This window comes from Galeopterus variegatus, unplaced genomic scaffold (assembly GCF_000696425.1).
Source record: "Galeopterus variegatus unplaced genomic scaffold, G_variegatus-3.0.2 Scaffold1891, whole genome shotgun sequence".
Lineage (NCBI taxonomy): Eukaryota > Metazoa > Chordata > Mammalia > Dermoptera > Cynocephalidae > Galeopterus > Galeopterus variegatus.
The window spans coordinates 271,235-287,461 of NW_007728002.1; the positions used below are offsets into that span (position 1 = coordinate 271,235).

Genomic DNA, 16,227 nt, shown 5'->3' on the forward strand with positions numbered 1-16,227 from the left:
AGTAGTATTTCATTGTGTATATATACCAAAAATTCCTTCTCCAGTCATCCATTGATGGACATTTAGATTGGTTCCATTGCCTGGCTGTTGTAAATAGAGCTGCCATAAACATGGGAGTGCAGGTATCCGTTTGACCTCATGATTTCCAATCCTCTGGATATATCCCAGGTAGTGGGATGGCTGGATCATATGGCAGTTCTATCTGTAGTTGTCTGAGGAACCTCCATACTGTTTTTCATAATGGCTTTACTAATTTACAGTCCTACCAACAGTGCAGAAGGGTTCCTCTTTCTCCACATCCTTACCAGCATTTGTTATTCTCTGTCTTTTTTATAATAGCCAATCTGATTGGGGTGAGGTAATATCTCAAAGTGGTTTTGATTTGCATTTCCCTGGTGATTAATGATGTTGAGCATTTTTTCATATACCTGTTGGCCATCTCTATGTCTTCCTTTGAGAAATGTCTATTCAGCTCCTTTTCCCATTTTTAAATTGGATTATTTGTTTTTTTTTCTATAAAGATGTTTGAGCTCTTTGCATATTCTGGATATTAATCCCTTGTCAGATGCATAGTTTGCAAATATTTTCTCCCATTCCATTGGTTGTTTTTTCATGCTATTGTTTCCTTTGCTGTGCCAAAGCTTTTTAGTTTGACATAATCCCATTTGTTTGTTTTTTCTTTTGTTGCCTATGCTTTTGGGGTACTATTCATAGTCTTTGCCCAGTCCTAAATCCTGGAGTGTTTCTCCTATGTTTTCTTCTAGAAGTTTAAAGTTTTAGGTCTTATATTTAAGTCTTTAATCCATTTTGAGTTGATTTTGGTATATAGCGAGAGATGTAGGTCTAGTTTCATTCTTCTACATATGGATGTCCAATTTTCCCAGCATGATTTATTGGAAAGGCAGTCTTTTCCCCAATGTATGTTCTTGGTGCCCTTGTTGGCGATCTGTTGGCTATAAATACATGGGTTGATTTCTAGTTTCTCTGTTCTGTTCCATTGGTCCGTGTGTCTGTTTTTATGCCAGTACCATGCTGTTTTTGTTACTATAGATTTGTAATATAATTTAAAGTCAAGAAGTGTAATGCCTCTGGCTTTACTTTTTTTGCTCAGGATTGCTTGATTGGGGGTCTTTTGTTGTTCCATATGAATGTTAGGATTGCTTTTTCTATTTCTGTGAAGAATGTCATTGGTATTTTGATGGGGATTGCATTGAATCTGTAGAAGACTTTGGGTAGAATGGAAATTTTTACTACACTGATTCTTTCAATCCATGAACAAAGAATGTCTTTCCATCTTTTCATGTCTTCTTTAATTTCTTTCAGTAGTGATGTGTAGTTCTCATTGTAGAGAGCTTTTACCTCCTTGGTTAGGTTTATTCCTAGGTATTTTATTTTTTGGTGACTATTGTAAATGGCCTTGCTTTCTTGATCTCTTTTTCTTCTAGTTTGTCGTTGGAATATAAAAATGTATGGATTTTTGTACATTGATTTTGTATCCTGCAACCTCACTGAATTTTTTTATCAGCTCTAAGAGTTTTTTGGTAGAATCTCTTGGGTTTTCTATATATACAATCATGTCATCTGTGAACAGGGACAATATGATCTCATCTTTACCTATTTGGATGCTCTTTATTTCTTCTTCTTGTCTAATTGCTCTGGCAAGTACTTTCAATACTACATTAAATAGGAGTGGTGAGAGTGGGCATCCTTGTCTTGTTACTCATCTTAAGGGGAAAGCTTTCAGCTTTTCCCCATTCAGGATGATATTGGCAGTGGGTTTATCATATATGGCTTTTATTATGTTGAGATGCAAGAACGATCTAATCTCAAAGCTGTAGATGGAAAGAAATAATTAAAATCAGAGCAGAACTAAATGAAATAGAGACCAGAAATACAATTCAAAAGGTCAATGAAACAAAAAGTTGGTTTTTTGAGAAAATAAACAAAATAGGCAAACCACTATCCAGACCAACTAAAAAAAAAAAAAAGAGAGAAGACTCAAATAACAAAAATCAGAAATGAAGAGGGGGCTATCGCATTGATAACACAGAAATACAAAGAATCATTAGAGATTACTATGAAAAACTATACGCCAACAAATTTGAAAACCTACAGAAAATGGATAAATTCCTGAAAACATACAAACTACCAAGATCAAACCAAGAAGACACAGAAAAACTGAACAGACCAATAATGAGCAATGAGATTAAAGCAGTAATCGGAAATCTTCCAACAAAGAAAAGCCCAGGACCAGATGGCTTTACTACTGAATTCTACCAAACTTTTAAAAAACAATTAATACCAGTTCTTTCCAAACTGTTCCAAAAAATTGAAACAGAAACCATTCTCCCAAACTCATTTTATGAAGCCATCATCACTCTGATACCAAAATCAGACAAAGATACAACAAAAATCAAAACTACAGGCCAATATCCTTGATGAATTTAGATGCTAAAATCCTCAAGAAAAAACTAGCAAACAGAATACAGCAACATATCAAAAGATTATACACCATGATCAAATGGGATCCATCCCAGAAATGCGAGGTTAGTTCACCATATGCAAGTCAATAAATGTAATACACCACATCAACAAAGTCAAGAACAAAAACCGTGTGATAATCTCGACAGATGCAGAAAAAGCATTTGACAAAATTCAAGTCCTTCATGATAATGCTTCATCATTATTCAATTTAAAACATTTATTGAAAAAGTGTTTCAAATCTGGTCTATAATGAATGGCTTATGATCATAGTAACACTTTTTCATTTGTCTTAGAATTTAACTTAAGTAACAATGATTGATTAGCTGCTTTGTTTTTAGAATTCTGCTAGGCAGGGAGTAAGGGGTGGAGGCAACACTTAGGTGAGATAAGTAAGATTTCGTAATGCTGATTAAGTAAATGTGATCGATTATTTGAGGAACATAATTTGCATTATGTATTGTGGGAGAAAACTGAAGACAGGTGAAACATAGATGCTCTTTAGAGTACTTTGTGCTTTGTCCTGTGGTAATAGTGGGGATAATGAAGGTACTTCTGGTAATAGGAGAACGAATGTCCTTATTCTTAAGCTGAAGCTGTGTAAAATCAAATGCTGCATTTGCTCATTGAAGTTTTATGAAACTCCTTATTAAAATTTCCATAGGAAAAATAACATTGTCATGAGAAGTTTAAATCTTCCTAGCTGCTAACCTCTTGAAAGTAGGACATGAACTTTCTTAAGGAATAAATCACGGGAAGAAGGCAGAATAGATTAACCAGCAGAGGAAGAAAACTCTTCGCATTAGGGGCCAGTAGGTGAGGATTAGAGATTGGTGACAGCTTTATGATTGAAGTGGTGTTTGAGCTGTGACCTGAGGATATGGAGAGGGAAAACAGCATTTCTATGGGAAGGAAGATCGTAAGTAGGGTCATAGAGGCAGGATGTGGCAAAGCATAAGTCATCACAATTGGTATGGTTTGGCTGGAGAACAGGTTCTGGGAGTATGGGACAAGCAGGTAGAATTTGCAGGCATGGAGGAGTAGTAGATTGAGGCTAGGTCATGGAGACTCCTGTATGTGCTGTGAAGGAGTATGGTTTTTATTCTGTAGGTAATGGAGAACCAGAGAACTCGTGTGACCTCAGGAGCAAGATTATGTGACTTGATTAGGAAAATTATTCTGCCTCTAGTGTACAGGATGGTTTAGCAAGAAGACAGGCTGGAAGCAGGATGAGCATAGGTCAGTGTAACCATCCAGGTGAGAAATAATAAGGGCTTTGGCCAGGGTTAATAGTAATAGACATGGGGATGAAATCTGGAGAACAGGTTCTGGGAGTATGGGACAAGCAGGTAGAATTTGCAGGCATGGAGGAGTAGATTGAGGCTAGGTCATGGAGACTCCTGTATGTGCTGTGAAGGAGTATGGTTTTTATTCTGTAGGTAATGGAGAACCAGAGAACTTGTGTGACCTCAGGAGCAAGATTATGTGACTTGATTAGGAAAATTATTCTGCCTCTAGTGTACAGGATGGTTTGGCAAGAAGACAGGCTGGGAACAGGATGAGCATAGGTCAGTGTAACCATCCAGGTGAGAAATAATAAGGGCTTTGGCCAGGGTTAATAGTAATAGACATGGGGATGAAATGACAGATTTTAAGTGAAGAGTCAAATAGAGTTCAAGCATGGGGTATGAGTGAGAGGGAGACAGCAAATATGATTGAGAGTTTGATGGGTAAAACAAAGCCATCTTGAAGGGACACAGGTATTACTGGAAAAGGAGCAGGTTTGGAAGTTCTGGAAAAGGTGAGCACTGTCTTAGACATGTTAACAAATCACAATGAAGAAATATTAAGAAAGCTGAATAATGAAATTTGTTTTATGAGAGCATGACTATAATACAATGGAAAATAAGCATGAATCATAATAGAGTTGATTGTTGTAGTTATAATTTTATTCTGTGTACCTGCTAGTATTCTTTTTAGAGAGGAGAGCAGGGGAGAGGAAAAGTGAGAGAGGAGATAGGAGAGAGAGAGAAAGAGTGAGAAATTTAAATGGAATAAAAGTCAGCTGAGCACAATATTTTTGTCTTTACTGTCTTCTAAGGAAAAACAAAGTCCTGAATCTGAATTTATATTCCACATTGTCTTTATCAAGTCAGTTGGTGTCTTTAAATTCAAGTCAGAGATAGGCTCAGTCAGTACTTTATAATCCATATCAAACTGTCAAGAGTAGTTAAGACCTAATGAAACACTCATAGAAAAAATAACAAGAGAAGTTATTTAACAACAAGGATATTACTTAAATTGCTTTTTGGAGTGGTATCGATGTCATTAAAATCTCAGTAAATGATGACTTTTCTAATTGGTTTTAAGCTATTTTAAATCTAGGCTGGTTCAAACTTGTTAGGAACTAGATCAGTTCCTACATCTCTAAGTCACAACCCTAGTCCCACTACACAAATGATTTAACACTCAATCGTGCACTGAAGATAACCCATCTATGTGCCCGAGGCTTCAAAAATCACTTTTCCCCTATGTGGACAATTCAAGCGAAATCTTATTCATTCCTTGGCTTGAAAAATCCTGCTAATCTTGCACTGACAGTAATCTGACACTGGAGAGAGAACTTTTGGGGCTAGGTTGAAGAAATGGACTAGTTTGAGAAGCAGCAGTGAACGTTCCTTTCTTCTCTTTTAAAATTACCTTTTAAAAATTATAAAACTAATGCATACTGACAGTAATCTGACACTGGAGAGAGAACTTTTGGGGCTAGGTTGAAGAAATGGACTAGTATGAGAAGCAGCAGTGAACGTTCCTTTCTTCTCTTTTAAAATTACCTTTTAAAAATTATAAAACTAATGCATTTCCCATTAAAAAATTAAAACCATACTAAAATCTAAAAAGCATGGTGACACCTCTTTTTGCTTTCCTTTCACCACCCTGTGTTCCTCTGACTCTGCAAATGTAACCAGGCTGCAAGAACACTTTTCTAGAGCACTTTTCTTTTCATTCCTCTTTTTTTTTTTTTTTAAAAAAAAGGTATTTATTAATTTATTTTTAATCAACACATTGTAATTGTACATATTTATAAGGTTACAATTTGATGTTTCAATACATATGTGAGTGTGTTGTATAATGGTCAAATCTGGGTAGTTAGCATATGTATCAAACTTTTATAATTTTCTTTATGGTGAGGCATTCAAAAGCCTCTCATCTACTATTTCATAATATACAATACCCTACCATTAACTGTGCCACCCTACTATGCAATGGAACACCAGAACTTATTCCTCCTATCTAATTGTGACTTTGTACCTGTTGACCAACGTCTCCCCATATTACCCTTCCCTTCCCCTTTTCAGTCCCTGGTAACCACTGTTCTACTCTCTCCTTCTATGATACTAACTCTCTCTCTCTCTCTTTTATAGATTTCACATATGAGTGAGACCATGCAATATATCAGTGTCTGGCTTATTTTACTTAGCATGATGTGCTCCAGGTCCATCCATGTTGCTGCAAATGACAGGATTTCATTCTTTTTTATAGCTGACTAGTACTCTATTGTGTATATATACCATTTTTCTTTATCCATTCATCTTTTGTAGGACACTTGGGTGTATTCCATATCTGGCTGTTGTAAATAGTGTTGCAATACACATGGGAGATATCTCTTAGACATACTGATTTCATTTCCTTTGGATATATACCCAGTAGTGTGATGAGGGTCATATTGTAGTTCTGCTTTTAATTTTTTGAGGCACGTTCATACTCTTTTCCATAGTGGCTGTACTAATTTATACTCCCACCAACATTGTATAAGCAATGTTTCTCCACATCTTCACCAACAGTTTCCTTTTGTCTTTTTGATAATAGCCATTCAACTGGAGTGAAGTGGTATCTCATTGTGGTTTTGATTTGCATTTTTCTGATGACTGTTGACATTGAGCACTTTTTTATGTACCTGTTGGCCATTTGCCATTTGAATGTCTTCTTTTGATAAATGTCTACTAAGGTCTTTGGCCCATTTTTTAATTGAGTTATTTTATTTTATTTTTTGTTGTTGTTGATTAAGTTCCTTATGTATTCTGGATATTAAGCCCTTGTTAGGCATATAGTTTGCAAGTAATTTCTCCCATTCTGTAGATTTCTCTTCATTTTGTTCATTTTCCTTTGTTGTGCAGAAGGCTTTTATTTATTTATTTATTTTATTTTTTTTTCCTTTTTGTCTTTTTTCGTGACTGGCAACGGATCGCAACCCTCAGTGTCGCGCCTGTACCAGACCGGGACCGGCAACGGGATCGCAACCCTCGGTGTTGCTCCCGCACCTCGCTCAGCCAGTGAGCGGCCGGTCTGTATGTGGGATCCGAACCCTCGGCGGGAGCGCCGCCGTGCTCCCAAACAGCGCACTGTAGCAGTGTGCCACCGGGCCGGCCCAGAAGCCTTTTATTTTGATGTAATCCTATTAGTCCACTTTTGCTTTTGTCGTCTCTACTTTTGAAGTCTTGTTTAAAAAAATCCTTGCATTAGATATGGTGTTGATGGGGGGGAGGGCAGGGGAAAAGGAGGAATTGGTAAAGGGACATGAAAATCAACTATATTGTATATTGATAAGTTAAAAAAAAACATTGCCCAGCCCAATATCATATAGTATTTCCCTTGTGTTTTCTTCTAGTAGTTTCATATTCTTTCTTTTTTTGAAAGCCTGTTCTGTGTGGGCTCTGTGTAGTCACATTCAGGCAACCCTGGCCCTGCCACACACCTGCTCACTGCTCACCACCTGCAAGGGTTAACCGCTTTGGGCTGACACATAACTTCTGAGAAGCGGATGAAAGATTTGATTCTTTCCCTAGAAAAACACATGCATAACACAGATACTTGCATATGGTTGCAGGGTGTTCAAGGAACTCTGGAAGCTCAGAGAATCCCTGAACTCCAGGCAAAGAGACCTTTAGCTATGAATGAGTAAGTGGGAAAGCTCTCAAAGGTTGGAATCCGAAAACTAATGCTGTGCCTGACTTTCTATGACTTGAAAAAGATGAATTATTTATGCATGTCCATTTTGTCCTCCTGTATTAAGGAAAGATGTGTTATCTGTTATTGATCTTATACAGATTTTATGAATATCCTTACGTTCCAAAATTACTGCTAAAGGAGATTAAACAGAACAAGAACAGGGACCGTTTTAAAATTCTTGGAACTACTCTTACATTGAGTTTAATTACTAAGGACTCAGCTTATATTTCAGAAATACCCTATACTCCTTACCTGGTTAAAGATTTATACACTACATGCAGTTTTCTCTCCCTTCAAAGCTAAGATTATAATTTATCAAGTAGGAGCCCAATTAATTTCTAACATATAATTTTATTTTATTTAATAATTTAAAAAATTAAAATTAATTAATTAGAAATTTTTTTCATTCATTTTATTTTTTTGGAGGTCTACACCTGCCAATATTTTGGTTAAGGTGTTGACAAGAAATGATTATTTGTTTGTTTATTTTACAGAAAGACTGGGATTTGGAAAGGGGCCCTGATGAGAAGCTGGATGAAAATCAGCACTTTGATTTAGATTGTGGGTCCCAAAGCCTTCCATGGACCAGGAAAGTCTATGAGTTCTACAGAGCTCCGATTGTCAAATTTTGGTTTTATACGGTTGGTCTCATTGCAACAATATATAAAGTATGAGTGATGGGTAATGTTGATAATGATATGCCCGATTTGCCAATTTGTGCTAAAAATGTAGAAGTGTAGTAAAAAAAGTGAGGGGATGGTAAAAAAGATTAGGAAAGAGGATTGGAGGAAGGTGATGAACTTTTAGTGCGGAGCTGTCCTACTGTGGGAGTTAAACAAGCATTTTCCTTCCTGGTGTACTTAGAGTTAGCACAGCTGAGACTGAGCATTTGAAGCTTTGTGGAACACTAAAATCAAAAGCAGTATTTGTAGAATTAAGTCATAGGTGGATGGATTTTTTCCCACCTTGGGCAAGAAAATCAGCAATTTAATCAATTTTTCTTTTTAGAAATAATGCTTTATATAGACTAAAATGCAAATTTTTTTGTTTGTTCTGTTTTCAATAGCGTAGACTTATATAGAGAAAAACAAAAATTTTAGAAGCTGAATGGTGTGACGAAATACTCAATCGATTATGGACAGTAAAGATACAAAGAAAGCATGAGTTGTACTTTAAAATGGATTAAGTGTTTTTTACATTTATTTAGTATCATTTGTTTTTCTAATGCTTATCTGTCTTTAAATTGCTCATGGCCAAGGTTTTGTATTTCTAAAACATCTGAAATGTGATTATAGAAGGATATTTATCTGTGTTATATTTCAAAATATTTACTTGGCCAACCACACACTTATTTCATGTTCTTTATTGAATAAGTACATAGCTCTGATTGACTTTTACCTGTTTCCAAAAATCAAATCTTCCTTGAAATGATGAGATTTCACTGCTTTGGGGAATATGTGGCAAAATATTTGAGAGATTCTGATAGGAGCTCTGAGAATTTTAACCGTAGTCCTATCAGTGGGAAAAGAGTACTCAGGTGTTTCTTTTGAAAGAAGTTTCCAGCTCAAGAGCTTTTAGAGACAGGAGCAAAGCTGAGCAATAGAACCGAGACAGCCAGATCTGCCCACCATACCAGATGGTGGTAGCAGCGAACACAGGCATTTCAGCCTTGGCTATCACATTCCTAGACTATGGTGTGTGTGCTTTATTGAAGCAGCATTTCGCTTTGCTATTAATGTTGTAATTAAAAAGCAAAAATGTAAACATTTTTGGATCAAATTTTAAGAAGTGGAAAGAAATAGAGTCAGAGGCAATACCACCAATATCTAGAGTGTTTTAGTGCAGCTTCATTTTATCTGGATGTGAATAGTTTGGTTGCTTGTAACCTTGTATGATGTCACTTTGGACTCATGAGCAAATGGACTTCAAATAGCCATTAGGAACCAATCTATTCTTAAATAGTGCTGCTTTTTCAAGCTGAGTGCCTATTGAATATGTTTGCAGTCTTTTGTTTATAAATCTGTCACATTCATACAGTCACACATTACATATGTGAGAAAGAAAGCATTATGGCTGAAGACAACGTAAGCTCCAGATCGTTCAATTGTGCTTCACTGAGACTTACTGCTATCTTCAAGGTATCGTACTAGGCACTGGATATCGGGTGGGAAGCAGACATTCTCAAGCATAGATGCTGTCCTCAAGCAGCTTACATTTGGGTAGGGGAGACTATTTGTGTATGAAATGATGCTAATCTGAAACAGGAAATAACACAATATAAATAATGATAGAAATACAAATGGATGAAGGTCCTAAGATATACCTCAGAGTAAAAGTTAGGGAGTCACAAGAATCTCCTCACTGAGCTTTCAGAAGGAGAGAACAGACCTATAGTTACCAGAGATAGGAAAGGGGAAGGGAAAAGAGGATAGGGGGTTATTGTATAAGGGACACAAAGAATAATTATGATTTGTAATGATGAATATGCTAATAATATTGATTTGATCATCACATACTGTAGTCAACACAAATACTGATAGTCAACTCCGTACTCCATAAATATTTATAATCAAAAATAAATTTTAAAAAAGTTAGGGAGCCAATTGTCTGGCCACTGTGAAACCCAGGACAAAAATGTAAAAAAAAAAATGTTTGCTAGAACAAATTTATTTACATTATGTCCCTAAGGAGTCATCAAAAATATTCAACCTTTGAGACATAGGCCAAGAGAAGTATAGAACTAATAAAATTTCCCTTTTTCTTACATGCTTCTCTTCTACAGTTTTTTAACTCATAGATGGTAATACCCGACATGAGTACCCCAAATGCCACCTATTGTAAATAATACCACTCTTGTATGGTCAGAAATGGCTTAAGCCTTTATGTTGTCTGTGCATAACTAGGCTTAGAAGCAGTCTTAATAACTTAGGTAGTGTCAGGCTCTTTGACCTGCCCATATTCCTGCTGACTGGGCCAATTGTAGAGCTAGGGCTGGGTCTGGAGCTCAGAGACCCCTCAAGTCCATTCACAGACTGGGTCACAAACCCTTCACATGCCAGGCTGGGTCACCAGACCCCTCACACACAGGTCTATGATCTAGGTAACCAGCAAAAAGGTCCTTGGAGCTGTAGGTTCAAGAGTATGGCTGCATGGAGCAGACACCCAAGGCAGTTGATGCCAGCCAAGCCACAGTGCCCCGCATATGCACTAACTCCACCCACACGCAACTTGCTTACAAAGAATGTGCTGCACCACCCCCAAGCAGCCCTAAGGTGAGGGGGCCTGATTAAATTATTCTATTTTCCCAACAGGTAGGATTCAAAAAGACATGGGAAGTGAGGATCAAGCTTAAAATAAAACGACTCTTGTTAGAATGAACATACATGCACATTTCTCTCTCTACTGATTTAGGGTTTTTTAATGTGAGTATTGGTCATGAAGCACTCTGTGTTGTTTTTGAAGCTGTTTAAAAGACTGCAAACATTGTTGGTGACAGTGTAAATTGGTAAAGGCTTTCTAACTGGTAATTTAGTAATATTCGTCATAGTTTTAAATGTGCATGTCCAGGTAATCTGCTTGTGGGAATATATCTTAAGAAGATAAGAACATTGGATAAGATTCCAAAGCTATTAATCACTATGTAGAGACGTGTGTGTGTTTACTGTGTTTTAATTCTTTGAAGAGATTGGAAATCTAGGTATAATACACACAGTTAATAATTAAACAAACTGAGTGTCCACCACGTGTCAATTGGTGCTGAGTGCTGAGGACAAAAACCTCAACAAACAGTCCTTAGTTACAAGGACTCACAGTTGGGCAAAACTTTTCTACTAACCAGAATATTTCAATCAGCATCAAATAAAACTGCCAGCAGTAGTAAATGCGACAACTCCTTGTACTGAAAAATACACAGACACCGAGGCTGCTCATCTGGCTCTTCCTGTGTTTAAGATGATTCCTTCCTGGCTTGCTCTTAGCCTGACTATGTCCATGTTGGAATGTGCAGGGTTCTGGAAATTCCAGTCAGGAGCCAACAGCATGAGACAGTGTTTCCTTCCTCACATCTGAGAACAATGCTTTTTATTCCTGCCACTAAATCCTAGAGTAGAAAACTGTGGATTCCTGTGCTGTCCTTGAAGTTAGATCAGCCATAATCAGAATGTGGTCTCAGTTATGTTTTCATGTTACCACATTGAAGTTCACGCCGGTGTTTCTGCTGGGCATCCTTCGTGACTGCTCCCACTCACGTCCCTGCAATGTGTGTCCCCCTCACAGATGGCATATTTGGCATTCCTCATGCTGTTCACTTACACCGTGTTGGTGGAGATGCAGCCCTGGCCCAGCGTGCAGGAGTGGCTTGTGATCATTTACATCTTCACCAATGCTGCCGAGGAAGTCAGGGAGGTGAGGTGGCCCTTCTGCCTTGTCTTCTACTCACCTCTGCTAGAGGTGATGACAATGGACCTGTCAAGGGTGGTGGGGAGGGGAGAGGCAAAAAATGCTGATGCTGATTTGCATCCTGCCAGACGGTTACTTGGGAAATCCTGGACTTCGATCCTTTATTCTTGTGATTACTTTCTGCTGGTTGCTGCACTTTGGAAGCAATTACCTTCAAATAATTCAGATGTCTTAGTGTGTTTACCAGTCCTAGAGTGATAAGTGATGCTCTGATTGTCATTGAACCCTCCAACTGTTTGATTTCCCTGAAGTGTCTGTTTTTTTTTGGTGGGAATGATTTTTATAGCCTAGTTTTACTTACGTATTGTCACCTATTTCATCTGATAATACGCTAATGGCACATAAATGGCCAAAGTTGTCCAATATGTAAGAAACACATTTATAACTTTTAAAAGATTCTACTAAACACCTTTCAAATTGAAGCTGAAAATCTCTCTGGAGCAAGTGGTCTAAGAAACAAAACAAAGCAAAATTTTGATTTCTTGTTGCAATGCGTCACATAAAAAAATTAACATTCCTATGCCGTTATAGCTGCAATCACAAATAGTTGTGACTTAGACTGTTCTAGATATTAATGTCTATGTGTCTCTATGTCTATGAATACATACATTTATTTAGTCCTAGAGGTAATATGACCAACATTATGTGCTAGGTAAATACATTCTTAATTATACCTATATTACCTGCTAGTTACTGTGTGGAGTTTATAGATTGTAGAAAATAATCCAGTAGAGAAATGTTATCTGAATTCTATCATTTTTTAATGCTTTAGGGAAAATAGGTTTACTATTTTACATTTCAGTTTGTCGGATATGGTGTTTCAGGGATATTTTCTTATATTAGTGACTTTTAATACCACATTCTTAGTAGTTTGTCAACAGCTCACTAAATAGTAGCAGCAGGACTACTGCTGTTACAGGATTCCTTGTTTTCAGTCCAGTGTTCTTTGCAGTCTGCTATGCCTCATGAAATGTAACTGTAGCTGTAAAGATACATTGCAACGTGAGGTTTTAAAATGCCTTGGTGTTTCCCCATGTTAGTTTAAAACTAATGGAAGATAGAAAAAGTAAATTTTTTTTTTGACTTCTAGTTGGGTTTTCAAGTGTCTGTCTAGCATTAAAGTATATTTATAGAATTGTTTAAATAATTCATTACCAAGAATAACTTAAGTCTCTAAAATCCCCGTGTGATTTAAGGTTTGGCAGGATTCGGATTACTCTTTAAATGAGCGGTTGATGTATTCAGGATGACGTTGATGGGATCCTCTTTCTTTAAATTCCCCTCTGACTTTCTTCTTTTAGATCTGTATTTCAGAACCTGGGAAGTTCACTCAGAAGGTGAAGGTGTGGGTCAGTGAGTACTGGAACTTCATGGAAACCGTGGCGATTGGCCTGTTTTCAGTTGGTTTCGGCCTTCGGTGGGGTGACCCTCCTTTTCACACAGTGGGAAGACTAATCTACTGCATAGACATCATATTCTGGTACTCACGGCTCCTGGACTTCTTTGCTGTGAATCAACATGCAGGTCCCTATGTGACCATGATTGCAAAAATGGTGAGGACGGTCTGGTTTTATATTCTGGTATTCTTTTTCATGGTTCCACCTAATTTCATGGTTCACACAGGATAGTTTAACTTTTGGAATTATTAATAGAAATAGACAGCACGATCATTTCATCACAGCTTTCTGTATGACCACAAACTGTTTACTAAACAAATGTCCCTGGAGAGCATATTCGGTAGTTGATCAGGATACTCAGTTTACCCTTTTAGTTAGGGTCACATGATAGGGGATTGAGTCAGATTTGTCTTTGAGCACAGTAATTCCTGAGGGCCAGATGTGTGGGAGGCTGCCACCAATTATGTTTTCTACTAAAATATCAATTTATTCTTTTACCTCTCACTCACCTCTCCCTTCTCAGTCTCTTAATCGTGCTTAGTAAGGGCCACACACCCGTTCTATGCACTTTGCATATATTAACTCATTTTATCAGGTGGGTCGTGTTATCAACCACATTTTACAAACAAGGAAGCAGAGGTTAGTTAGGTGCATTCCTTAAGGGCACACACAGGGGAGCCAGGGTTCAAAAGTGGCTCCGGTCTGTCACCTGGGCTTGCTGTGCAGTTGCCTCCTCTTTTCCCATCTGGCTTTTCTCAAGAACCTAAAACCTCCTCTCTGGGAAGTGCAGTATGTCAAGATCGTCTCTGGCTTTGCTTTCTAGGGTACTCACTGGCAGTTAAGGGGCATGTTCTGGGGGACGAAGGAGAGGACAGAAAAGGGAGGACCTCCAGGAACTCCAGATTTTTCTTATTTTACACTTTTCTCTTAGACCAGAAATGTTTTCTCTGGTTTGGTGACACAGGTATTCATCAGATAGGCTATGCTGAAGTAACTGGTATGTGTCAGTGACTCAGCACAAGGTTATTTCTCCCTAATGCAGGGTTTGGTAAGCACTCATGGGGCTGTCCTCTATGCAGTGATGTGGGCTTCTAGAATCCCTCTGCTTTGTGACATAGCCATGTCAGCATGTGACTTCTAAGGTGGTCTATGGCAGGGAATGAGAAGGATGGAGAAAGTCTAGTGGCTTTTAATTGCACTGGACAGAAAGCGACCCAAGTCACCATCACTCCATAGCCCATTAGCTAGAATAGGATTCATGACCCCAGCCTAATGGAAATGAAGCTTAAAAAGTGTAGAGAAGCTCATGGAATACTGATGGAAATTTTGGTGGATACTGTCTCTGACACAGTGAACAAACGGGTTGAGCTGATGTAGTAGGTGGGGCTGGCTGGTTAGCTCAGTTGGTTAGAGCGTGGTGTCATAAGTGCAAGGTCAAGAGTTTGGATTCCTGTACTGGCCAGCAACCAAACACCCCCCCCCCCCAAAAAAAAAACCAAAAAACCATACACATACACACATTAAAAAAACACAACATTTAGTAGGTGGAATGAAACTGGTCTGATCAATTTCTCAGACTCTAATCAATTCCTGAAGATAATTTTGAGAATAAGAAGCCATTGGACTAATTTGAATATACCCTATTTTTTTCTTTTTTTAACCTCTGGTCCAATTGGGGAAAAGTTGGACGATAGCTAATCAAAAGTTGGATGTTAGCCACATTTTATTACCACTTAAAGAAAGCACAGATTCTTTACCGTCAGCACATTTATGTTGTTCCATAGACTGTATTGTCTTGAAACACTTACTCTGCAGAAATAACAAAATAGTTAAGCCAAAGCAAATCCAGCTATTCCTTGACTAGGGCATTTTAGTCAATGACTAGGCAGTCTTACTATTGGCAGGTAAAATTATGATGACTGCTAGTGTTTGATTTGTATTGAATTTAAAATCTGTGGTAAAATTCTGATTGTGCTGTGTGCTGTTTTGCAGGCAGCAAACATGTTCTACATTGTGATCATGATGGCCATTGTCCTGCTGAGCTTTGGAGTGGCGCGCAAGGCTATCCTTTCACCAAATGAGCCGCCGTCTTGGAGCCTTGCTCGAGATATTGTGTTTGAGCCATACTGGATGATATATGGAGAGGTCTATGCTGCAGAAATAGATGGTGCGTATGGGACTTTACCATCATGCAGAAACCGAACCTTTGTAGACACTCTGAGTAAAAAAAAAACAAACCTGGAAAACAATCATCTGCATCTTAGAAATGTAGAACGTTTGTGGTATTCTGCAAAGTGAATGTGCTATATGTTTGAGTCATAGAACTGTGATTTATTTTCTCTCTCCTTCTTTTAAATTCTTTATTTGTAGTTTGTGAAAGCCAGACATCTTGCCCTCCTGGTTCTTTTCTGACTCCATTTCTGCAAGCTGTTTACCTCTTCGTGCAATATATCATCATGGTGAATCTATTGATCGCTTTCTTCAAGTAGGTTATTTTAATTACACCTGGTTATTTTATTTAAATAAAAAAACGGGGGCTGGTACGTGGAGTGGATTCACGTGTATTTTTGAGCATGTAACCTTTGGTTTTTGTGTGTTCCATGTTTTTTTACTGTGATTTAAAAATATGAGCATGAAACTACTAACAGGAAGGAAGCAGAGCGTGGGAAGTGATAAAATAGTAGAAAGTGCCATGAAAGCTGAATGAAAGGAGATCATGAGTTCCAGCCCAGCAGTGAGTTAGAGTCACGGAGGGGGAGCCGGCGACGGGCTGCAGAGCTGGCTGGGAGCTCTCCACACCCTTTCCTCACGGGGCTCCCAGTGCATCGCGTTCCGTGTTTTCTTCTTACTTTTCACTTCTCCGTCTCCTTTACTGAATCAT

General features: G+C 38.0%; 1 protein-coding gene across 1 annotated transcript in view; it reads left to right on the top strand.

Moving 5' to 3' along the window:
• TRPM6 (transient receptor potential cation channel, subfamily M, member 6) overlaps positions 1 to 16,227 on the top strand; it is a 126,504-nt gene that overhangs the window by 61,217 nt on the left and 49,060 nt on the right. Inside the window, exons 18-22 of the mRNA XM_008579473.1 lie at positions 7,986 to 8,132; positions 11,767 to 11,895; positions 13,251 to 13,502; positions 15,339 to 15,513; positions 15,717 to 15,831. Coding sequence (XP_008577695.1) covers positions 7,986 to 8,132; positions 11,767 to 11,895; positions 13,251 to 13,502; positions 15,339 to 15,513; positions 15,717 to 15,831 — 818 coding nt within the window. The remainder of the gene's footprint in view (positions 1 to 7,985; positions 8,133 to 11,766; positions 11,896 to 13,250; positions 13,503 to 15,338; positions 15,514 to 15,716; positions 15,832 to 16,227) is intronic.